Here is a 26938-nt window from a genome sequence, read left to right as displayed (position 1 = left end):
CTCACGGGCGAGGAGCGCCGCTAGAGTCCCCGGGATCCGGCTCATCGCTCGAGCCACCGAGCAGCAGCAGGCCGCAGCAGCCGCGGCAGCCGGACCCGAGCAGTAGGGAGAGCGCGGCGTCCCCTCCTCCGCCCGCGACAATAACATCCTTGTTTGGGGGCTCACTTGGGGAGGTAGATCCTCTAAGCCCACAGTCCGAGTGGGAATATGGGTCATGGGCGTCAATGCAGCAGATGGGTGAAGCATGCAACCCACAGACAGCAGAGACTGCAAACTGCAGGCAAGTAGTAACTGTGGAACTGGAGGCCACAGACAGTCAGGAAGACGTCCTGAAAACCACAGGTGGACATCTAGGAGAGGTCCTAGAAGAACAGGGAGATGTTGTAGACAGAACACTGGAGAAATTAGAAAGTATGACTACCATGGAAGCCCAGACAGCCATGAAGATGTCCTGTAAATTGTAGACAGGTAGCAGACAAAACTCCAGAGTAACTAGAAAGTCTTAATATCATGGAAGTTGTACACGGTCAGGAAGACATCCTAAAAAATGCAGATGGACATGTAAATGGGGTCCTAGCAGAGGAGTGACAGGTAGCACTCATACATCCAGAGAAACTGGAAAGCCTGAATACCATGGGAGCCACAAACAGCAGGAAGATTTCCTGGAATCTGCAGGCAAATAGGTAGTGATACTGGAAACCATAAGCAGGTAGGTAGTGATACTGGAAACACCAAGCAGGTAGGTAGTGATACTGGAAACCCCAAGCAGGTAGGTAGTGATACTGGAAACCCTAGGCAGGTAGGTAACTGTGGAACTGAAAAATGCCGACAGGTTGTAGAGGTACTAGAAGCTGTAGGTAAACAGGAGACGTCCTGAGGACTGTGGACAGGCTGCTGTGTACAAACAAACTTAAAGTCTTAGTACCAGGCCCCAGATGTATGTCTGGGAAGCCCTTATGTGGTCTTAGGGCATTCACAATGTGGCGCCTCTGACCTGGTCAGGCACCACTGAGTACTGCACCCATGCTGGGTCAGTACAACACAGGTAATCCAGAAGGTTGACCGGGGTGTGGACACACAGGCGCATAGTAACCAGGTCTCCCACACTGACCTTTGAAGGGACCCCTGGGGAATCCAGGAGGGGGCGTGGCCTCCATCTCCACTCAAGGGGTGTGGTAGAGAGGCTGGTTGCTAAGTTGCGGAGGCAGGCACAGAGGGGAGGGAGTAGTGAGCCAGTCAGTTAGTGAAGCTGAGGGAGAGAGAGCAGTCGCAAGGAGGCTCCCTGCAGGCTGTCACTAGTCAGACACCGCAGGTGCAGTGGTTGCTGGCGGGGGAGAATGGTCACTTGGTAGTTCCGCCCGAAAACCACCCGAGGCCGGAGCGCAGAGGGGTGGCTGAGTACGGGGACTGCCAGGTGAACCAGGCCCGCACGGGGTTACAGGTCCCCAGAGCAGGGGCCCATTCAGTTGGCCTGCTCAACCTGCAGGTGAGGGCACTTCATGCCCTTTGCCAACCAAACACAGAGTCCGCAGCCACGTAGCAACGAGAGGGCCCATAGGTGACAAGAGGCAAGCAGCCGGAGTTTCCTGGTCCAGGCTAAAAGCAAACAAGCCAAAAAGGGGAGAACAGGCGGAAGCAACTTCCCTGGGTGACCCCATAGGACTACAAGTCTGGGTCACCACAAAAACAAGAGGGCTAGGAAGGCGAGTCAGTAGCCACCCCCTAAGTCAGCCTGAAGGATCCTGGTTCTCACTTGGAGCATCACAGCATCGCCCGGGTTAACTCACCACTGCCATCTGAAGTGAGTAAAAACCCTGAAAGACATGAGTGTGAGTTCTTCTGCGACCTATGGTACTACACACCTACACCGGGCCCTGGGCCCAGCCTCACTCTTGGGAGGCCACCACATCTAACTGCACTCAACATCAGCCCCAGGCGTTCCCTAATCTGCAGTGGCGGTCGCCTTGACCGCAATACCGACAGTGGCGTCACGAATCCTATAGAAGTCAACCTACCTGAGACCAGAAGGACCCAGGGCGTGCAGTCCCTGAAGACCCTGAGACGACCTAAAGGTAACGGGGCCACGGGACGGCACAACAACAAGGGAGCATGCCGGGCTACTTGCAAAGCCCAACGTGGAGCACAAGCAAGTCTAGCAGACCATGATGGAAGAAGCAAAGCCCTTACAAGGACAGGTGTATAACATCATGTTCTTCAGTCACCGGATCACTCAGGCCTCTAATTGGCTAGACTAGTTATGCATCAGAGAATGTCTTGTTCCAGCCAATCACAGCTCCCAGTGATCAGGTCAATGAAGAATATTATGTTGTCTTTTCCTTTCCTGAAGGAGACCACCATAGAGACTGACCGCAGGGTTTAGAGTTAGTGACTATACTTTCTATTTTAATTCTATAATATGAAATGGCTTTTTAAAAGTAATTTTAAGTCTGACAGCCCTTTAATACTATGGTAAGCACATCACCAGGGCTTGGTCCCTAGAGAAAAAACCAGCACATTCCTAATATATGGCATACCGGTATAAAATAATCTCTTATAATGTTAAATTGTGGCCATTGAGGGATGTGTTTAATTGTTTGCACTGTTTGGGTATATGCCTCAGTGTAAATCCCATTATATCTTTCCAGATCACCAGATTGTCAGAAAACTATTTAATTTTGCAACAAAAGCTGAATGATATGATTTTGTCTAATCAGCTGAATCCAGAAACTACAGCAATAGTAATGAAAGAGAAGATAATGAATGATGCCCATACAAATAACACAGGTAAGGAATGTACCATTTGATCTATGAAAGAACCGCAAATTGTCACTGATAAATGAAGACTAATGAGTAGTGATTAGTGAACCCGAACTGTAAAGTTTGAGGTTCATATCAAACAACCTAGTTTCTGTGGCTGGAACTAGAACACAGAGTTTTTACGGAAGTCCATGTCCAAGTTTGGAGTTCGGGTGCTCAGTTAAGTTTGCTGAAAGGCTGTAGCGCAGCCAATCATCAAGTTTTTCAGCATGGTGAAGATGCCTGGATGCTGCTGGGAAGAAAATACCATAAATAAAAAAAAAATCCCATGGGGTCCCCCTATTTTTGATAACCAGCTAAGGTAAAGCAGACAGCTGGGGGCTGTTATTATCAGTCTGGCAAGGCCCATGTTTTCTTGTCCCATCCCAGCCTAAAAATAGCAGCCCACAGCTTCCCCAGAAGTGGTACATCCATTAGATGTGCCAGTTGTGCCGCTTTGCCCGGCTCTTCCCGATTGCCCTGGTGGTTGGCAATAGGGGTAATAATTTGGGGGGTTGATGTCAGCTGTGAATTGACAACTGGCAGTAAAACCAGGAGTTAGTAATGAAGAGTCATCTATCAGCCACTCATGTTGATAACCTAGTAAGAGGTAAAACACACACAGGGAAAAATAGTTTATTTGGATAAATACGCTCCCACACTCCCTCGTTTACTAATTATATTCATTAAAAAGAATTCCTTGAACTTCCAATGTAATCCAATCAAGTATTGTCCCACAACATCCAATGAATCCTATGGAGCTTTGTTCTGAGAACAAGGCTCCATAGGTCACTCAAGGTATGCATGATATTATAGTCCCAGCAATGATAAATCCTACTGTGTCATGCTGCTTTAATAAACTTAGCAAATAAACAGATCAGACCTTGACAAGACAGGTATACCTGAATTCTATGTTTTAACCCTTGCAGCATGCTGTCTTCAGATTACATAGCAAAAACCTGCTTACAGATTCCCTTTAAGTCAGGGCCAGAATTTCAACTCTTCTGGGTTTTCTCAAAGGTAACATCAGGCTATAGAGCCTGTTTCTATTAGGAATCTATGGGTCTCTGTGGGGCTTATCCTCGGTCACAACCTACTCTGCTGATATGCTCCTCATGGGCATGCACCAGCCTTATTGAAATGAATTTCCCTGCACCTCCTTGGCTCACAAGGGCCACAGTGCCCTACCTTTCCCAGATTCTGTCCTTTCTTGGCCACAAATGTGGAACATACACATCACAAAATGTTTCACAAAAGAAAATTATAGTTAAAGGGAACCTGTCACCAGCATTCTAACATGCTGTATATAAAAGCCCAGGCCACTGTGTAAAACATAAAAAATGCTTTATAATACTCACCTAACGGTCACGCTGTGGTGGATTCTCTGTTCTCCGTTACCGGTGCCTCCTCTTTCGGCCATCTTCGTCCTCCTTCTGAAGCCTTTGTGCATGGCGCATCCTACGTCATACACACTCGCTGATCACCGCGCGGGCGCACTAGAATACTTTGCTCAGGGCAGATCAAAGTGCGCTTGCGCAGGACTTCAATGCCAGCGAGTGTGGATGACGTAGGATGCGTTATGCATCGTGGCTACAGAAGAAGGATGACAAAGATGGCTGAAAGAGGCGGTGTCGGCACCGGACAAGAATCTGACTAGAATCCACTACAGCGCGACCGTTGGGTGAGTATTATAGAGATGTTTTTTATATTTTACACAGTGGTCTGGGCACTTATATACATCATGTTAGAATCTATATATATAATTGCCTTATTCTGTCTGTCTGTCTGTCTGTCTGTCATGCTCCAAAATTGTGTCCTTCCGGTGACATTGTGTCCTTACGGTGACACAAAGCTGATTGGCCGCTGGGCTCGCCATGGCCCCGCCCCCCCACACGGATTGGCCGCTCGCCCAGGCTGCGCCCCCACACGGATTGGCCAGCCGCTCGCCCAGGCTCCGCCCCCCCAAAGATTGGCCTCTCGCCCCGGCACCCTGCAGGCATTGGCAACTCAGCCACGCCACGCCCCGCCCTCCTCACGCAATGCACGCTAGCTCTGGCGCCCCCCCCCCCGCGCATTCCCCGAACTGACACGGTCATGGCTCCCAGGTGAGTACTGTACTCCCCCCCCCCCCCGCCCCCCCCAACGGGAGCCCAGATCAGCGTACGCCGCCAACCCAGCCGACACTTACCCTCGCATTGCTGGCCTTGCCGCCGTATGCTGGTGTGGGCTCCCGTGCGAGCGGGGGACGGGATACGTTGGTAACCATGCTAGCATAGTTACCAGCACATCAAGGTCCTGCAGCGGCGGAAGATCCACACGCACACACATAACAGCACACACACACACATACACACACATCAGATCACACTCACTCACAAACACCTCACACACACCTCACACACACATCGCATCCACACACTCACAGCATCCGGCGATATCGCTTGCTTCTCGGCCTCAATACTGTGCTGTTGTGACCTTCCAGGACCTGCCGGAGGATCACATGGCCAGAAGCATGTGGTATCTCCGGATGTTGTGAGTATGAGCGCGTATGTGCAATATCGTCAATGTGTGTGTGCGTGAGTGTATGCGATCGGGTGTGTGTGAGTGTATGCAATCGGGTGTGTGTCGGTGTGTGTGAGTGTATGCGATCGGATCTGTGAGTGTCGGCAGAGGAGCATGGCGTGCTGGAGGAGGCTGGGAGGAGAGAGGCTGATCCTGGGGAAGGCTGGGATGGGGAGGCTGATGCTGGGGACAGAGAGGCTGATGCTGGGATGAGAGAGGCTGATGCTGGGATGAGAGAGGCTGATGCTGCGGACAGAGAGGCTGATGCTGGGGACAGAGAGGCTGATGCTGGGGACAGAGAGGCTGATGCTGGGGACAGAGAGGCTGATGCTGGGGACAGAGAGGCTGATGCTGAGGACAGAGAGGCTGATGCTGGGGACAGAGAGGCTGATGCTGGGGACAGAGAGGCTGATGCTGGGGAGAGAGAGGCTGATGCTTGGGACAGAGAGGCTGATGCTTGGGACAGAGAGGCTGATGCTTGGGACAGAGAAGCTGATGCTGGGGACAGAGAGGCTGATGCTGGGGACAGAGAGGCTGATGCTGGGGACAGAGAGGCTGATGCTGGGGACAGAGAGGCTGATGCTGCGGGGAGAGAGGCTGATGCTGGGAGGAGAGAGGCTGATGCTGCGGGCAGAGAGGCTGATGCTGCGGGTAGAGAGGCTGATGCTGGCGCAGCATGGCAGATGGAGCACGTTTGGGAGTGCGCAGCATGGCGGATGGAGCACGTTTGGGAGTGCGCAGCATGGCGGATGGAGCACGTTTGGGAGTGCGCAGCATGGCGGATGGAGCACGTTTGGGAGTGCGCAGCATGGCGGATGGAGCACGTTTGGGAGTGCGCAGCATGGCGGATGGAGCACGTTTGGGAGTGCGCAGCATGGCGGATGGAGCATGTTTGGGAGTGCGCAGCATGGCGGATGGAGCACGTTTGGGAGTGCGCAGCATGGCGGATGGAGCACGTTTGCGAGTGCGCAGCATGGCGGATGGAGCACGTTTGGGAGTGCGCAGCATGGCGGATGGAGCACGTTTGGGAGTGCGCAGCATGGCAGATGGAGCACGTTTGGGAGTGCGCAGCATGGCGGATGGAGCACGTTTGGGAGTGCGCATTATGGCGGATGGAGCACGTTTGGGAGTGCGCAGCATGGGGGATGCAGCACGATGGGGAGTGCGGAGTATGGCGGATGGAGCACATTTGGGAGTGCGCAGCATGGTGGATGGACCACGTTTGGGAGTGCGCAGCATGGCGGATGCAGCACGTTTGGGAGTGCGCAGCATGGGAGATGGAGCACGATGGGGGGTGCGCAGCATAGGGGATGGAGCACGATGGTGAGTGCGCTGCATGGGGGATGGAGCACGATGGGGAGTGCGGAGTATGGCGGATGGAGCACCTTTGGGAGTGCGCAGCATGGCGGATGGAGCACGTTTGGGAGTGCGCAGCATGGCGGATGGAGCACGTTTGGGAGTGCGCTGCATGGGGGATGGAGCACGATGGGAAGTGCACACCTCCCCCCAACACACACACGCGCGCGCACTGCACAACACACCACACACACACACTGCGAACCACAAACAACTGCCCTACACAGACACCCACACACAAACAACGCTGCACACACAAATATACGCACATACCGCACAACACACACATTGCACAAAACATACCTCCCCCCAAAACACACCACACACACACAAACCGCGCAACACACACACAACGCTACAGACACACAGCGCTCCTCAAACAACGCAACACACAAACAACACCGCTCTCACCCCCCATCACACCCAGACAACACCCAGAACATGTACAGCGCCCTACACAAACACTTGGTAACTACACACAACAACATCTATATATATATATATATATATATATATAACAAAAATCATATATGAACTACACAATACGTAAATTCTAGAATACCCGATGCGTAGAATCGGGCCACCTTCTAGTGCTGTATATAAGAGCCCACTGGTGGTGGCCGCCGCTTATAGGCCGAAAGACTGGTGACAGGTTCCTTTTAAGTCCTAACAGAAAGAACTGTCATTTTAAAGGCAACATAGAAATTCCACCTAAGTTACAAAATAGCGGTAAAAACACAGCTAGATATAGAAAATAAGTGTTGCAAATATAAAACGTTAGAAACAAGTTGGTTCTTAACACTCAGAAGGAGGAGTAAGATGGTTGCTCTAGGCACGGGAGTGCTGGCGGACCCAAGATCTAAAGGGATATTAGTGCTACATTTTGAAGAACCACCGGACGTACCATGGACACCAATTACCGTGACCCTGTGAAGAAGGCCATACAGGCCGAAACGTCAGTTTGTCACTCTTCACGTGGTCCCATGTCCACCTATGGTTTCACTATTTAACATTTTTCACAATTTTTGGCAGAATTAGAGTGTGCAGTGCTTTTTTTAAACTATCCATGTTTTTCACAGATATAAAACATTATAGTTACTGTTATAGTCTATGTGCATGTTCAAATGCTCTTTTTTATTTCCCAGACTACAAAAACAAAAAAACAAACAGAGACATCCAATTTTGAGCTAATCTATGGATTAGAATTGTCCATTGAAGTCAATGATTCAATGAAAAAAAAATTGAACATGGATGACATCTGTCTAGCATCTTAGTACTGTGCTATTTACTGCCTAATCAATAGGAAAAACTTAAAAACTTATTTTTTTGCATACCAGAAAATTAAGTCACAGGCCAAAAATCACATCCAGCACACTAATAAGAAATGGTCCTTTTTTAACTTGTATGCAAAAATCCTGAAGTGTGAATGAGGCTTAACGGGGTATTCCCGCAAACAAAATTAATTTTAAAGTTTTTTTTTAATCAATAGATCTTGGAATAATATTACGGTAATTTCCACAATTTGTGTTTAAAAAAAATGTTCTTGTGCTGAGATAATCTTATATATGTGTCCCTGTTATGTGCTGTGTAATGGCCGTGTCTGACCGTACAGGAACATGGCTCGATCATGCCACATCTCCTGAGCAGGGGAAGGAGTATAAAAGCATATAAACATTACAGCAGGGGATTATAGGTGATTCTTTTTGTGAGGTAAAACATTTCCCTGTCTGTTTTTTAAAAATATTTTACCTCATAGTAAGATATGTTTGCAATCCTGTGCTGTAATGTCTTTATACTCTTTTGCTTCCTCTCCTGCTCAGGACTTGCTGTGATATGATCAGACCATGTTCCTATACGGTCAGACATGGTCTGATCATACCATATCTCCTAGGCAGGGGATGGAGTATAAGATTATACAGACATTACAGCAGGGGATTATAGATAATTATTTTTGTGAGGTAAAACATTTCCCTGTCTGTTTTAAATTTTTTTTTTACCTCAAATAAAAAATAATTTGTGATCCCAAGCTGTAATGTTTGTATACTTTCTTTTGCATCCTCCCCTGCCCAGGAGCTGTGGTATGATCACACCATGTCCCTGTATGGCCAGACACGGCCATTACACAGCACATAGCAGGAGCACATATATAAGATTATCTTAGCACAGGAACATTTTTTTTAAACACATCCAGTTGTGGAAATTATTATTATTCCAAGATCTATTGATTAAAATGTACTTTTTTTTGTGTGGGGAAACCCCTTTAAGGAGAGCCTGCTGACATGCTTCGCCATGCTTGACTTCTATATTAGACACTAAGGGGTACTTTGCACGTTGCGACATTGCTACTGCGATCTCGTCGGGGTCAAATCGAAAGTGACGCACATCCGGCGCCAGTAACGACGTCGCAACGTGTAAAGCCTAGAAGCGCCGATAAACGATCGCAAAAGCGTTGAAAATCGGTGATCATTGTAGTGTCGGTCATTTTCATAATTTAGCTGCAGCGACAGGTACGATGTTGTTCCTCGTTCCTGCGGCAGCACACATCGCTGTGTATGAAGCCGCAGGAGCAAGGAACATCTCCTTACCTGCGACCCGCCTGCAATGAGGAAGGAAGGAAGGAGGGCGGGATGTTTACGTCCCACTCATCTCCACCCCTCCGCTTCTATTGGCCGCCTGCCATGTGACGTCGCTGTGACGCCGCACGACCCGCCCCCTTAGGAAGGAGGCGGGTCGCCGGCCAGAGCGACGGTCGCAGGGCAGGTAAGTGCATGTGAAGCTGCCGTAGCGATAATGTTCGCTACGGCAGCTATCACAAGAGATCGCATCTGCGACGGGGGCGGGGACTATCACGCTCGGCATCGCTACAATCGGCTTGCGATGTCACAGCGTGCAAAGTACCTCTTACTGTATAGCAGGGATATTGCTGTTTTATCAGTCATGTAATTTGTGCTTTTCATTACTTCACGTGGGTGGTAAAACTTCATTTTCATCTGACACCACTATATGAGAAAACTTTGATCTTGTAGTAGTATTACGGTACAGATTATAGCGAGTATTATATAATGCAGAGCAGAGGTTGTAGTCCATAAAATAAATGTATTTCCCTGCATGCTCGTACGAGCTCATTACTTTTGTACAGTCATCACGCTGCGTTTTCTTCCGCATAATTTAATGCAAAATACGCGGTACTATTTCCAATATATCACCTGCTCGGCATCCAAAAACAAATTAACGTTTTCAGAAATCCTTCGCTCGGTACTTCTTCTGGCGCTCTACTTGTGCGCTGCTACCGTGTCAAGGCGAGATCTAAGGGTATTTACAGGTTCATTTAGTATTTTTGCTATCTTCTGTCAGATTCCATTATCGGAAATGTTTTGAGGCAGAAATTGCTGTTACCTGACAACTTTTCAGCTGATGCAATGAATAATTTCTTTCCCTTTGCTATTTATAAATCAAATTGGAGGAAAAGCAAATGATGTTATTTCATAAAAAAATGTGATATGTCCTCTCATCCGTTGTTTTGGATTATTTTTTTTTCCTGGAAATACTACACAAATCTAATGTCTGAAAAGGCAGATGGATAAGATTTTTCTTGGTGGGAACCTAAATGATGCAATATAGCCTAAAGCCTGCTTTACACGTTGCAATTTTGCATTCGATATCGTATGCGATTTGCAATGCCCCCATCGTATGTGCGGCACGTTCAATTTGTTGAACGTGCCGCACAAACGATTAACCCCTGTCACACGTACTTACCCGTCCATACGACCTCGCTGTGGGCGGCGAACGTCCACTTCCTGGAGTGGGAGGGACGTTCGGCGTCACATCGACGTCACGCTGCGGCCGGCCAATAGAAGCGGAGGGGCGGAGCTGAGTGGAACGTAAACATCCCGCCCACCTCTTTCCTTCCGCATTGCCGGCAGGAGCCGCGGGACGCAGGTAAGATCTGTTCAATGTTCCCGGGGTGTCACACATTGCGATGTGTGCTGCCTCGGGAACATTGAACAACCCGACGTTCAATTCATGAGTTTTAACGTTCAATCGCAATCGCACGTACCTGTCACACACTACAATGTACCTTACGATACCGGATGTGTGTCACTTATGACGTGACCCCGCCGACACATCGTAAGATATATTGTAGAGTGTAAAGCGGGCTTTAGGCCCGTTTCACACATCCGGCATTTCGCCGGATTGCCGAATCCATCATACTCCAATACAGTGTTAATACTGTACAATGGCATCGCGGCAAGCTCGGGTCACATGCCCCGTCACATGACAGCATGTGACCAGAGCTTGCCGCGATGCCATTGTACTGTATAACACTGTGCTGGAGTGTGTCGGATCCGGCAAAATGCCGGATGTGTGAAACAGGCCTAAACATAATGCAATGCACAATATAAATACACAACAATAAGCATATCACTGTATTAAGAATTGTGCACATTTTTAATACATTTTTTGAACATTTGGTAGGTTTTTCTATTACCATCCAATAGTTCAGAATATTCAGTAGCCATATCCAAGTAATGGCAGATTAAAGAAATTTTGCAAAAAGGCTACATTCTGTAATGCAAGTCACTAGTTACTGATAGTATAGACGGAAGAGTAGTCAGGAAAGCCGGGGTGAGGAAACAGGAGGACCCAATAGGACACAGGGAGTAAGCAGAAACGCAGTCAAGTCATGGGCCGAGGGTCAGAATTCTTATTAGATTCAGGGAGCAGACAGAGACTTGGTCAGGTAACGGTCCGAAGTCCAAAGCCAGAAGGTCATGACAGAAGAGGGAGCGCTGAAAAAAGTAGTTTCGGCACACTCAAACAATTAGACGGGATGCGTAATGTTTCTGCAGGTGATTTTATTGCAAGGCAAGGAGGAAGAGGGAGCAGGCAGAGAAGAGTTAAATAACGGTCTGGGGTCAAGAAACTAAGATCAGAACACTTGCAGAAACACAGGCCAACAGCACAACTGCAGAACCAGAAAGTAAGAATGGCAAGGTTCTGGGAGAGCATGCTCAGTAAAGAAGCCTAGCAATTACCCGGAAGATGGAACATTTGAGTAATCAGCACCTCCCAGAACCTGCATGGAATCTTTCGCTGTCAATCAACCTGCCAGCTAGTGGTCAGAGAAACACAGCAGAGCATCTCCTAATATACAAGAAGCTCTGCACAAAGGAATCATGTCACTGCCGACTCTGTAGTTTAGGAAAGTACAGCAGAGCATCACCTGTGTGCAAGATGCTCTGCACAGAGGAATCGTGACACATTCCAAAAATGAGTTTTTGTTAAGTTTTTGATGCTGCATATTTTGGCTGCGTCAAAAACCTAGTGACTTACCATTCCAGTAAAATAGATGGTATTTATACAAATCTCATGTCCAGCATGTCAATTTCTCTTGTGCGTATGCTGAGTTTTCTGAAAGAATTGCATTAGATGTGGGAGATTTACTGGTAAAATAAAGCACCTTTATTGTGTTTCCACTGAGAAAACGCTCCAAAAACACATATAATCCGCATATGACTGTATCAGTAAGGTATTGTCAAAGCCAAATACCAGGAAGTATCAAAAATAAAAGAGCATTATTTAAAGAACGACATAACAAGAAGAGATCTACATCAAAAACGTGATAAAAACACATGAAAAAAAAACCACTCAAAGATGTGTGGCGCCCTGGACAAGCCAGGTCGTCACAGGTACTACAACAACACACCCCACACCCCGGCTAGGCACACCGAAGTCAAACACAAATCCTTGTTGCCTCTCTATAGGGGCTGATGTCCACACCAGGGGGTGGAGCCAGGCGGTTGGCCCCACCCACCGAGGAGTTCACAGTCCTGGAGGCGGGAAAAGGAAGTCAGATCAGTTTTGGAGAGTGAAGTGGCAGTAGAGGAGACTGACCGTGTCCAGGTGCGTGGCCCGGACACATACAGCAAGGTTGGCAGACGGTGGTGACCGTCTGCAGGAGAGGTCGATTGGAGTGAACCGTAAGGACCGGGGACAGGCGGTGGCCCGCCGGTACCGGACCAGGGAACGAAGAGAAGCCAGCCCCATTCGGCAGAGCCTACGGACCCCAACCAGGCTTGGAGTCGCCGTAAAACCGGTCAAATCCGTTAGCGAAGGGAATCTCCTGGGTTTCCCAGCAGTCAAGACCCGATAGAAGGCAACAGCTCACACCGTGAAGGGAAACACAGTCAACGCCAAGGCTACAGTTCCCAGGGCCAGAGCCTGCGGGCAAAAGGGGCTCCCCCAGCATCCATCCAAGCTGGGGAGTGGGTTACCGGTGGGAAGCCATTGGAACCGTAAACACAACACAGGTGCAGGGAAAGGCAGTCACCATCAACCTACCGGGAGCAGAAACCACCGCAGCCATCAGTGGGACCCGTCCATCCAGCCGTCTGTTTTACCGGAGACTTTGTATTCATCATTGGCTGAGTGAGTACCACTGTGCCGTGCGGCACCACGCTGCCCCCGCGACCCTGCACCTCCCCAGGTCCCGTAACCCACCTGCCACCTTCCTCCCTCACCGGGCCCCGGGACAACCAACCCCCCCTACCCACGGAGGGGAGAAACAGCAACTTAGCTGCTCCCTGTCATTGCTCCCGGGATCCCCGTCCAGAGCAGCGGTGGTGTCACAACCTCACCACAACCGTGGGTGGTGTCACGGACAATATCCCTAGACCAAACCATTCCCCTTTTCACTCACGGGCGAGGAGCACCGCTCGAGTCCCCGGGATCCGGCCCACCGCTCGAGCCACCACCGAGCAGCAGAAGCCGCAGCCGGACCCGAGCAGTGGGTGAGTGCAGCGTCCTCCTCCATGCCCGCGACAACTTGGCGTAACGAACGGGCACCGCGGCGTGGGTGGAGGACCGAACCGCCCCGCTGAGTAACCATCTGCAAGCCCGCATGCAGCTCCTCCTGGAGGAGTGGGAGGCCGACATGGCGGACGTGGTGGCTGCTATGCGGAGACGCGAGGTGGAGGAAGATCTGGAGGAGCGGGTAAGAGACCCACGCCCCTGTATCCCCGAGGGATCGGCCACTGCGGCTGAGGGACCCGGCCTGTATCCGCTCACCCTGCTGCCTCCCCCGCTACCCGCATCAGTCGCTGCCGCCCCGCCACTAGGCCCGCTACCCGCCCAACCGGTAGCGGCACCCTGCCCGTCCGCCCAAGCGGACCGACCGGCTGCAGACGTTCGGGGCCGCCCTGAACCGCTCCTCTGGGAGCTGCTGAGATCGTGGCCCCTTAACGACAATGTATCGGAGGCCCCGGCAGGGATCGCGCCAGGTTCCGTGCCCGAGCCCGGGACCGCGGCGTGGATGAAGGCCAGAGTGATTGAATTTAACCAACGCCAGCAGAATCAGATATACCTTATGATGGAGCAGTGGACCAACGAGGTGGAAACGCTGGTTGCGACTGCCCCGATGTATGCGATGGGAGCCGACGTGACAGAGCCGGCGAGTGACCCACGCCCCCATGTCCCACAAGGACCGGCCACCGCGGCTGAGGGGCCCGGTCCGATCTCGGCCCCTGTATAGTCCCTGCCATTGTACATGGGGCGCCTCAGCGTTGAGCGGCCTGACCTGCTGCCCCATGCTACAACAGTGGAATCTGATGGGCTGAGTGCCGGGAACCCGGAAACTGCGGCAGCTGACGGCAACCCGCCTGGCGCAGGGACAGGTGATAATGACTCCGGCCCCGGCCCCGGGCATTCCTCTGAGTCCGAAAGGGCGAGTGAGCGTTTCCGTTACGAAGGAGAGCCCGTGGTCTTCTATAGCCCGCGCAACGGTGGAAATGGATACCGGGCACCCCTCTCCCAACCGGCCTGTCACTGCATGTTCGAAATGCTGGTAGCAGAGGATGAGGCCACCGCAGCAAAAGAGTCAGAGTGATGGCAGCGAGCCCTGATGCAAGTTGTCCCCGTTGGGACTATCAGCACCGTTGTTGTTTAAAAGTTCTGAATGATAAGAAAAATCAACCGATGAAGTTTACCTGATTGAACCGTGATTGAACCGGCCGTTGCCGGCAACTAGTCCCCGAAGGGACTGTCTGCAACCGTTTGCGTAGAAACTGCTACGGACAAGCCCGAGAACTTGCAGGGCAACCACAAACTTGTGGGATGTAAATATTTGTTGGCTTAACCGTTACCGCCTCCGGAGAGGCAGATTTGGAGGATGGGCCTGGAGGGAAGAGATGGCCCAGGCCCGCCACTACCGTAACCGGTGGCGATCCTCCGGGGGTTCAGGGGTCCCCATGGACGCGGGTCCCCTGAAAGAGACAGAACCCGCTCGGGCAACTTGGTGCTGGACTGGGGTCAAGGGGTGCTGCCCACTTCTTAGGGGCAGCATCAGGGCCAGGTTGTTTGGGTGGAAGAAGAGCGGAGGCCGTACCGTTTTAATAAAGACAACCGTTAAGTAACGTTAAAGTAATGTGCCTCCTGTTGTGGGAAGATTGAAAAAATGCTTATGTTGTTTTACATGTTTTTACTCTTTTTCAGTTAACAAAAATAAAACCGGTGATGGACGGGCAGCCCGCGGACGGTCTGCATTTTACTAAGGGGGAATGTGGCGCCCTGGACAAGCCAGGTCATCACAGGTACTACAACAACAAACCCCACACCCCGGCTAGGCACACCGAAGTCAAACACAAATCCTTGTTGCCTCCCTCCAGGGGCTGATGTCCACACCAGGGGGTGGAGCCAGGCGGTAGGCCCCACCCACCGAGGAGTTCACAGTCCTGGAGGCGGGAAAAGGAAGTCAGATCAGTTTTGGAGAGTGAAGTGGCAGTAGAGGAGACTGACCGTGTCCAGATGCGTGGCCCGGACACATACAGCAAGGTTGGCAGACGGTGGTGACCGTCTGCAGGAGAGGCCGATTGGAGTGAACCGTAAGGACCGGGGACGGGCGGTGGCCCGCCGGTACCGGACCGGGGAACGAAGAGAAGCCAGCACCATTCGGCAGGGCCTACGGACCCCGACCAGGCTTGGAGTCGCCGTAAAACCGGTCAAATCTGTTAGCGAAGGGAACCTCCTGGGTTTCCCAGCAGTCAAGACCCGATAGAAGGCAACAGCTCACACCGTGAAGGGAAACACAGTCAACGCCAAGGCTACAGTTCCCAGGGCCAGAGCCTGCAGGCAAAAGGGGCTCCCCCAGCATCCATCCAAGCTGGGGAGCGGGTTACCGGTGGGAAGCCATTGGAACCGTAAACACAACACAGGTGCAGGGAAAGGCAATCACTATCAACCTACCGGGAGCAGAAACCACCGCAGCCGTCAGTGGGACCCGTCCATCCAGCCGTCTGTTTTACCGGAGACTTTGTATTCATCATTGGCTGAGTGAGTACCACTGTGCCGTGCGGCACCGCGCTGCCCCCGCGACCCTGCACCTCCCCAGGTCCCGTAACCCACCTGCCACCTTCCTCCCTCACCAGGCCCCAGGACAACCAACCCCCCCTACCCACGGAGAGGAGAAACAACAACTTAGCTGCTCCCTGTCATCGCTCCCGGGATCCCCGTCCAGAGCAGCGGTGGTGTCACAACCTCGCCACAACCGTGGGTGGTGTCACGGACAATATCCCTAAACCAAACCACCCCCCCTTTCACTCACGGGCGAGGAACGCCGCTCGAGTCCTCGGGATCTGGCCCACCGCTCGAGCCACCACCGAGCAGCAGCCGGACCCGAGCAGTGGGTGAGCGCAGCGTCCCCTCCCCGCCCGCGACAGATGCAATAAAAAACACAAGTAAACTATGAAAATCTAAGTAAACTATGTATCTAAGCCTTATGTAAATTAGATTACTTGTGCTTTATATAGCGTAGTGCGCTTTATTGTGTTTTTATCGCTTTTTTTTGTTGGAATGTCATGCTTTACTTAAAGCGTAACTGTCATTTTAATTTTTTATCTACTAATAATGTAGAGCAAGTGATTTTAAGAAACTTACAAATATACTTTATGAATCAAATCAGGAAGTAAACCTTTCACAAACCTTCTGGAAGATGTCCCACTAGACTGTTTCTAAACCAGACAGAAACTTGTTGTCAAGGAAAATCCGTCTTCAGCGCCACACACATTGAATACGGCCTTTTTAGGGGGTGGGAGCGTAGCCTACACAGTGTGGGAGCTCCCAGCAGCAGCTGATGCAGGGTCAGTTTACCTCAGGCTATGACACAGTGCTGAGCTCTGTCAGGGTGTCAGCACAAGCTCCTCTGCCCTTCCTCACACAAGCTTTTCTGATCTGACATCCTGCTCTGCTGGGCAGTGACTTCTCAGTGCTCCATTAGCTACTGGCTTGGCACACAGCCTCCCTGCCCTGTGCATACATCTCCCACCCCCATGCCCTGTACACAAGCTTCTCTGATGTCATCTAGCCCCTGCTCTGCTCAGTAACAAGGCAATTCTCAGCTGCTACCTCCTGTGTTGTCTGTATCTGTGATACAATTTCAGACAATGTCTCAGTACTCAATAACTGTATTATGCACTACAGACAATAACTCAATCCACACTCTGCTAACATTAGAGAGAGATAGTATTTAGATACATATCTCTATATATATCTATTGATATTTGTCTTATCTATCATATCTATCTATAACCTATAATAATATATATAATCTATGTGGAGCACCCACGGAGTAAGGGGTTAAGTTACTCGTCACCGGGCTGGTGATGTCAGGTCAGGGGGATGTCATGGGGTGGCCCTTTTGCCCGGTTTCATGGTCCCGAGGTGTACAATAGAGACTGAGCTGGATGCTCCAAGCCACGGGTCCTATGGCGCTCCCAGAAGTGTGAGGTAAAAGAAGAATGGACTGAGGTCCCAGGTGTGTGTCTCACCCCAAGCTGTGCCTGGGGCTAACTGACCGTGTGTGAAGATGCTCCTTCCCTTTTCCCCAAGTAGTGTTCACCCCCCAGGTGGTTGTCCTAGTGACTGGGAAAGTCTCATGCTTTGTGATGGCTACCCCCCTATCTAACCAGGCCATCCCTCCGGTGCTAAAGCACCTAACTGTTTGTGGTTTATGAATGTGAGAATCACCAGCGATTAACCTCTCCTTACCCGGGATGAGTACTACATCTTAAGGGAGATGTAGTACCCTGTGGCGACTGAAGCCTCATGGGCGCCACATATGCCCCGATATATATACTGTACATGTTTTTCTATCTGTAGGTCTAGTAAATCTATTTATCTATCTATTATATATCTCATCTATCTCTCTCTCTATCTATCCATCTATCTATTTGAGGCATAGAAAACATATAGATATATAGAGAAATAGTGATAAATAGAAATATGAGATACCGTATGTACAGTATAACGAGGGAGATAGACAGATAAATATAAGCGTGATATATAGAGAGAGGGAGAGAAAGAGATAGATCCAGTAGATATAGAAAGGTAGATAAAATATAGATATAAGTAAGAGATACTGTACATATGGGATAGAACAATATATAGAGAGTGAGAGAGGGCAATGCATTATGGGAGGTGAGGGAAGCTGCGTAACTAAGGAGTGTAACTAAGGAATGTAACTAAGGCCTACACAGCCCTCAAGGAAAGTTTTTAAAACAGCACAAAAAAGTAGAGAAAATATGTCATATGGCACAAAAAAGCAAAATCTTAGCAGCCATGTGACCCATCACTAGCAACAAGCATAGTCTTGCGTTTTGTTTTTTTTTTCCAACGAAATGGCAGTTCCACTTTTTGTTTTTTATACTTCCTGCTATTTGGCTTTGACAAAACTTTATTGATACAGCCATGTGCAGATTACATGCGTTTTGTATGCTTTTCCGTAGCATATGAGTTTTTTCCCCACATCTAATGTTATGGGGAAAATCTGGACATAAAGCTTCGCCTTCTCACAACGGAATTTGACATATTACAGATTTGAAACCCACACCACAGGTCAGTTTACAATGCGGAAAAAAAGCAGAATGGGCAGGAGATTTCTATACATCCCATCCACTTTGTTTGGACTGTAAGATGCTGTGTTTTGACGCAACAAAAATATGCTGGGTTTCAGGCTACCACCAGGGGGAGCTGGAGCCCTACAGGAAAAGACACTACACCGAGCTGAATCAGCATGGAGGTGGACACACAGTGTGTGCTGGAGAACTGCCCTGCAGAGTCAGCCAGAATACAGAGGCCACGGGGCGTGCGGGGGATGGTCAGGCAGGCCAGGTCATACACAGTACAGTGAGAAAGAAGACTAGAGGAACGAGCAAAAGTGGGGTCGAGGTCAGGCCGAGGTCAATACCAGAGTGAGGAGGTAGGAGGAGGGGAAACGACTGGGGCTATTGTGGGAAGGAAGGAGGTGGAACGAAACACAGACAGAGCACAGGGGAAGGACGGATCAGGAAACACTTACAGGGACCAGAAATCACAGGCAAAGCAGTGCTAAGCTTATAGTCGGTGCTGGTTCACAAGAGATGACAGAATTGAAAGCATCCAAGCTCCGGAAGTGAGGCCCGAGAGAAGGCTCCACCCCCTAGCCATGTGGACGGGGAGGTGGAACCATGACACTGGGTCAAAAACGTACCAAAATTCATCTAGAGAACACGCTTAAGGGGAGGTTGGGACCTGAATACAGATATGCATTGGCACGCAAAGGTTTGGTCAGAATTGCTGTTATTGTGAACAGTTAAGCAAGTTGGCGATAAATGATCTCTAGAAGGCATACAGTTATAGATGACACATTTTCTTTGTATTTCAACAAAACATTTTTTTTTTCTTATTTTAATCTTTTCAATTTTAAAATTAAGAAGAAAGGAAAATGGGCCAATGGAAAAGTTTGGGCACTCTGCATGGTAAGCACCTAGTAGCACTCTCTTTGGTAAGTATCACAGCTTGTAAATGTAATCCACAATAAACTATCTCAAAAGGCACAAGCTGAAGGTTTTACAAAGGCCCTCACAGTCCCCTGATCTGAACATTATTGAAAATCTGTGGCTAGACCTCAAAAGAGCAGTGCATGCAAGACAAGCCAGGAATCTCACTGAACTGTAAGACGTCCCCAAGGAAGAGCAGTGGATACAAGATGAACCAGGAATCTCACAGAAATGAAAGACGTCTCCAAGGAAGAGCAATGCATGCAAGATGACCCAGGAATCTCACCGAACTGGAAGACATCTCCAAGGAAGAGCTGTGCATGCAAGACGAGCTAGGAATCTCACCAAACTGCAAGACATCTCCAAGGAAGATCAATGCATGCAAGATGAGACAGGAATCGCACCTAACTGGAAGACGTCTCCAAGGAAGAGTAGTGCATGCAAGACGAGCCAAGAATCTCACAGGAATGAAAGACGTCTCCAAGGAAGAGCAATGCATGCAAGATGACCCAGGAATCTCACCGAACTGGAAGACATCTCCAAGGAAGAGCTGTACATGCACGATGAGCCAGGAATCGCAGCAAACTGGAAGACGTCTCAAAGGAAGAGCTGTGCATGCAAGACGAGCCAGGAAGCTCACCAAACTGGAAGACGTCTCCAAGGAAGATCAGTGCATGCAAGATGAGCCAGGAATTTCACAGTAATGAAAGACGTCTCCAAGGAAGAGCAATGCATGAAAGACGAGCCAGGAATCTCACTGAACTGGAAGATATCTCCAAGGAAGAGCTGTGCATGCAAGACGAGCCAGGAAGCTCACCAAACTGGAAGACGTCTCCAAGGAAGAGCAGTGCATGCAAGATGAGCCAGGAATCTCACTGAACTGGAAGACATCTCCAAGGAAGAGCTGTGCATGCAAGACGAGCCAGGAATCTCACTGAACTGGAAGACATCTACAAGGAAGAGCTGTGCATGCAAGACGAGCCAGGAATCTCACTGAACTGGAAGACATCTACAAGGAAGAGCTGTGCATGCAAGACGAGCCAGGAATCTCACAGAAATGTAAGACTTTTCCAAAGAAGAATTGATGAAAATTCCTCAAACAAGAATTAAAAGACTCTTGGCTGTTACAAAAAAGCATTTACAACCTATGACACTTGCTAAAGGGGGTGCTACTAGATACTAACCATGCACGGTGTCAAAACTTTTGCATCAGCCCATTTTCCTTTTTTCCTAAGTTAAAAATGTAAAAGATTTTTATTTTTTTTTGCCTAAAATACAAAACAAATGTGTCTTCTTTAACTGTATGCCTTTTAGAGATCATTTCATTTTCAACTTGCTTAACTGTTCACAGTAACAGTAATTTTGATCAGAGGTGCCCAAACTTTTGCATACCACTGTATATAGCTTTTCTAATAGAGGTTTATTGCTGTTCAGAGCTGCTGACTGTGATTTACCATATTACTCTACAAAAACAAAAAAGTGTTTTCTTTTCAAACCCATCTTCTGCCCTCATAAACACATTTTTGTCCGTCCTTTTTGGGAAATTATTTAGTGATTTGTATTTCAACCCTTCTACCTTAAATCTCTTAGGATACGATAACATTATTTTAATAGATCTGTCATAGCATTGCTAATACCCAATTGCCATAGCATTGCGGGAAGAGACAACGGGCTTAAGGCCCCGTTACACGCAACGACATCGCTAACGAGATGTCGCTGGGGTCACGGATTCCGTGACGCACATCCGGCCTCGTTAGCGACGTCGTTGCGTGTGACACCAACGAACGACCGTTAACGATGGAAAATACTCACCAAATCGTCCATCGTTGACACGTCGTTTCTTTTAAACAAATCGTTGATTGTTGATGACGCAGGTTGTTCGTCGTTCCCGAGGCAGCACACATCGCTACGTGTGATACCTCGGGAACGACGAACTACAGCTTACCTGTGGCCGCCGGCAATGCGGAAGGAAGGAGGTGGGCTGGATGTTCGGCCCGCTCATCTCCGCCCCTCTGCTTCAATTGGGCGGCTGCTTAGTGACGCCGCTGTGACGCCGCACGAACCGCCCCCTTATAAAGGAGGCGATTCGCCGGCAACAGCGACGTCGCTCGGCAGGTAAGTCCGTGTGACGGCTCCTAATGATATTGTGTGCCACGGGCAGCGATTTGCCCGTGACGCACAAACGACGGGGACGGGTGTGATATCGCTGCGTGTAACGGGGCCTTGACAGTGTCCCCCATTCTGCACTATTATGGCACTAGGCAGGAAGGGGTTAAAAATGTCTCTAAAATCCTGCAGCACAAGGGATCTATGATGCTGCCAGTTCGGCTCATTAGATACGTGGTCAGCCACAGAAAAATGATTGTGTGAAAGTGGCCTAAGGGAGGAAAAGACAAAGCAGTGACTATGATAGTCTGCACCTTTTTTGGACACAATCTCTGCGTCTATTGGCCATTGATTAGATGGGCCTTCTTACAAATTTCACCCCATAAATATTTATTGCAGCCCTTCTTCAATAACACTAAGCAGAATTTTCTGAAAATATTACTGGCCCTTTAAAAATAAATAGATGATTACAACAAACCTCAGGTTAGGATCAGTAGAGACCGTAGATCTTGCTGTATTCATTCCGATCAGTTGACTATTGAGTTAAATAACCACCGGACCACCCAAAAGGAAGGAGACGAAAACCCCCAAAGACTTACAGCAGAGACCACAAAGTGCCGTATACAACCTGCTCCTAATAGCTTACAATTAGTAGAATAATAGACACCCTGACCCTAAAAGCTTGCAATCTAATAAATTAATATTCTTCCGCTAACACCATAATATTATTGCATGGTAACAGACAGGATTGCTGGCAGGAAATTTACCATTGCTTGTATAAAGGCGGATAGACATATTAGATAAATCCCCGCTCACAACTATCTCGGAACTGTCCCGCTGTCCCACAAGGTCAGGGCTATGTTCCAGCTTCCACTCACTCTGCGAGTGCTCCTGCTGACTTCAGTAGTTCCTTCTCACTTGGCTCTTGGGGCAAAGTCAGCGTCTCAGGATTCTGATACCCCATCTGAGAACAGCATAACTTAGTGGCCAAGTGTCACGATAACTCTGGGATAGTGGGGAATCGAGGCACCTAAGCTGTCCCACAAGCTAAGGGGTCCTCTGCTGTCCTTATTGTCAGGGATACTCCTAATGGTTGAGAGGTCTGAGCCTCTATCCTGACCCTGCTGCTGACCAGTCCTCATTTGATTCCCCCTTCCCTTTCCCCCAAAGAGAGATGGAACAAAAATGTAATGCAAATGACAGATATAGACAGACAAGGGAAAACCAAAACTCTGTCACACAACACGCACACACAGAGGTATAAGACAATACGAGATTCAGTAGGAAACACAAGAGCAGGAAGCAAGCTACAAAACAACAGGGGTAAACTCCACAACCACAACAAGCCAAGCAAATAGCACAATTTTCACAAGAGAATCTGGGACAGCACACCTCACAGACCAAAAGAAACTATAGTTGGCATGGGTAGAAGATTGCATCCAGCTTAAATAGGAGGGGAGCAGATGTGATTGGCTTCACTACCACATGTGATCTAAGAAACGTAACAAGCAAACTAGCAAGCTAACCTGCCTATGAATCAGCACCTAGCAGGTTGATGCCAAGTCTGCTTGTGTTGACCCCATGCACCAGAGAAACCATCAGGTGGAGTGAAAGAAACTGCAATGTAAACAGAATGTTGCACCGCCATGACAATCAGCAAAGTTTGTGCAAAATTTGTTGTGACACAGAGACCCTGATAAAAGTGACGTATCACTTACATTACTGGGTGCTGCAGTTTTGATTAAAAATTGATTTATCTGCTACAGATATAGCAGTTCTCTGAATCCTGAACTCTGTATAATCCCGCCCAACAGCACTGATTGGCAGCTTTCTGTGTACACTGTTCATAGGCAGAAAGCTACCAATCAGCACATTTACTAATTCACCAATGATAATCTCCTGCTGATAAAATAGTGATTTTATAAACTACACTAAGAAGCCCAGCAAGTAACACATACAAAATACAGGCATCTTTTTTTCACCAGTGTGTTTTTTGCATTTCACTCGTATGAGCTCCCAGCCTTCAGCACGGACATAATAACACTCTTTTCTAAAAGCCTTCAGACTAACCCATAAAATAATACCCTATGGTGCAGTCGTAGTGGTTTTCTAACCTGTTCTCAGTTGCACATATGCTGCTCTTTTTCTATAACTGTAAGTGTAGGGCAGGAAAGGAGAACCATTATATACCAGTTTGGAATGATTGGGCGCAGCATGTGCGCTGAGCCATGTGCTCGGCTCTGGATACATTTTTGCTTAATATTAGTAGTGGCCGTCTATGCCACATATAACAAAATATCACTGAAAGGAGTAAAGAGCTTGAAAATATTGCATCTGGTGAAATCAACTCTGTGCTATATTGTTGCATTGTATATAATCCTCTTAATATCTTTTAGAAGTGGTTGTAGTCGAGTATACTAGTGGAAACACTTAAAGGGAACCTATCACCTTGAGAACCACTATTTACCTGCAGATAATCTTGTTATAGGTTATGCGTGATCTTTTATTTTTCCGCTATAGGGCTAAGGGGTACTTTGCACGTTGCGACATCGCTACTGCGATATCGTCGGGGTCAAATTAAAAGTGACGCACATCCGGCGCCGGTAACGACGTCGCAACATGTAAAGCCTAGAAGCACCGATATACGATCGCAAAAGCGTCGAAAATCGGTGATCTGTGTAGCGTCGGTCATTTTCATAATGTCGCACCAATAGGAGATACGATGTTGTTCCTCGTTCCTGCGGTAGCACACATCTCTGTGTATGAAGCCGCAGGAGCGAGGAACATCTCCTTACCTGCCTCCACCGGCTATGCGGAAGGAAGGAGGTGGGCGGGATGTTTACGTCCCGCTCATCTCCGCCCCTCCGCTTCTATTGGCCGCCTGCCGTGTGATGTCGCTGTTACGCCGCACGACCCGCCCCCTTAGGAAGGAGGCGAGTCGCCGGCCAGAGCGACGTCGCAGGGCAGGTAAGTGCGTGTGAAGCTGCCGTAGCGATAATGTTCGCTACGGCAGCTATCACAAGATATCGCATGTGCGACGGGGGCGGGTACTATCGTGCTCGGCATCGCTAGCCGATGCTAGCGATGTCGCAGCGTGCAAAGTACCCCTAAGAACTTATCAGCAGGTAGTTGATAAGTTCATGTGCACTGAGCCGAAATCCCCCGTCTGACATGATGGCGGAGGAGAGTGAGATCATCCTATGATGATCACAGGGGCGAACTAACATACTAATAGGGGCCACTAGCAAGGGAAGCAACGCTCTTGGGGCTAGTGCCCTCGCTCATTAGCATACAATAAAAGATCTTTAGAAATACATTTTCTAAAGATCTCTTTATCTATGCTAGTGTATATGTGACGCCCCAGGACTATCAGGTCGTCACAGGGTATTGCACAATCTGCCCTCCCCCCTCCTGTGTAGTATCCACCTCCTTCTTGGTTTAGTGTCCCTAACCATATGGTGTTGCCTACATCAGCTAATCAAATCCTTGGAGAGGGGAGGTCAGGAGTGTCAAGGAGAGAGTTGGGCCTGAGAAGTGAAACGAGAGGAGATCAGGAGCAGGGCTCCTGGGAAGCAATCTAGGTGGCAGACGGGGGTCTGGGCCTAGAGGAGCTGGACCCCCAGTCGCAGGGGATCGTGGCAAGGAGCACGGATCTGTTGAGGAGGACAGCCGGTGGCCTTGCACCGTCAAAGGGCTAGTACCAAGGCACGACGGGGTACGTGGACCCTAGTTCGAGGAGTAGCTTCAGGCAACCTGATAATTTACCCGAGGAAAACGGAGTCTTCAAGAGCCATTCCCACCCGCTCCAAAATCGGGGCATTAGCGCAACGAGGGAGATAGGACTTTCCAATTCAAAATGGTCCAGAAAATCCCAAGCGTGAGCCCTGAGAGCAAGCTCTTAGCCATATTGGGGAGCGGGACCCGGCATGTTTCATACTACCGGGACCACCAAAGAAGTAAACTTAGTGCCAGGAGGCAGGTCACGGATTACCAGGCAGCACCATTGGGGACAGGACCCGAACTAAGCTCTCCTCAGCGGCAGTGGTGTCCAGAGACTTGTTTGACCAGTTGTTGGTGTCAGCTTAATGGACTGAGTACAACAGTGACCCCCGTTGCATCCAACGGCACTCCCCCTACCATCATCGAGTTCCGGGGCATTCCCCCCTACCTATGTAGGGTCACAACACCCGGCTGCCTCATTCCATCATACCCGGGTACTCCCAATTCCAGCGGTGGTACTCCTAATTACCACATACCATGGGTGGCATCACGAACTCTATAAAATCCCTTGTAAATAACCCCCTTCATTTGAGTGGCCCCGGGTCCGGAGACCCTCGAGCCACTGAGAACCCGGATCCGAGCAGCTCAGCTGCTGGAACGGGGGCGGCACATATGTAGGGACAGTTAGGCAAGGATTAGCAATATGCACACAGAGCTACTCGTGGTTTTGGGTGCATATTGCACCTGACAGGTTTCCTTTAAGCAGAGGTGATCATTCCTTTAGCAGCAGCACAGCTTCCTACTGGAGAAGATCCTAGAGCCCTGTCATACTATATTGCCTTGCCTGGATAACCTGTCTGTTTCCTTGCTCTCCTGCCCCTTTATTCCCTTAGCAGGGGTGGGGGACATTTAGGTGAACCGTATCTTGGAGCTTACCAAGGTATGAGACTTGGGCATCTCCACCGTCAGGGGTAATTCTGAGGACAAGGATTAGCCTAGTACCCCTAAGCTTGAGGGACAGCTTAGGTGCACACTGTCCTTGCTACCTAACTGTCGCTGGCGTGACATACAGGATATAATTCATATAATGATCTGATTATTTCTCATGTACACACATATATAATCTTTTCCAAGAAAAATAATCTATATCTGTATGAGCAAGGGCCAGTTTTGTGTACAGCAAACTGGGTAATTCACCAGGACTTCATAGTTTGTTTTTCTCCTAAAAGAGCGCTACTCTTGTAGTATGGAGCTGCCTCTTTGACCATTCAATATATTCATAGCTGTGACATGAATTTGACAATGACGCGCCCACGCGGTCGGGGGTAACTCGTCACCGGGCCGCGGTGCTTCTCCTGGGATGCCACGGTGGCCTTGCCCGGTTCCGTGATCCCGGGTATCAATAAAAGGCTGGGGATGGGGGCGATGGGGGTAGTTGTTTGTGACGCCACCTGTGGTGTGCCGCCAGTATTGGCCGCCACTGTGGGACGTCTCTGCTGGGGCGGATGACAACGCAGCTCAGATGGTTCAGCTCTCCAAAGGCAGAGCTATGGCCCCAGAGAGGATGGTGGTGGGAGTTGTCTCTCAGG

At 49.3% G+C, this 26938-nt stretch overlaps 1 protein-coding gene across 1 annotated transcript in view; it reads left to right on the top strand.

Annotated features, from left to right (window-relative positions):
- MYO3A (myosin IIIA) overlaps nt 1–26938 on the top strand; it is a gene marked incomplete at its 5' end in the record, with an annotated part of 269215 nt that overhangs the window by 202960 nt on the left and 39317 nt on the right. The window contains one exon of the mRNA XM_075316162.1: nt 2646–2784. Coding sequence (XP_075172277.1) covers nt 2646–2784 — 139 coding nt within the window. The remainder of the gene's footprint in view (nt 1–2645; nt 2785–26938) is intronic.

Source organism: Anomaloglossus baeobatrachus, chromosome 6 (assembly GCF_048569485.1).
Source record: "Anomaloglossus baeobatrachus isolate aAnoBae1 chromosome 6, aAnoBae1.hap1, whole genome shotgun sequence".
In the NCBI taxonomy this organism is placed as follows: Eukaryota; Metazoa; Chordata; class Amphibia; order Anura; family Aromobatidae; genus Anomaloglossus; species Anomaloglossus baeobatrachus.
Note: the sequence above shows the minus strand (reverse complement) of the source record. Positions and strands in the feature narration are given on the sequence as shown.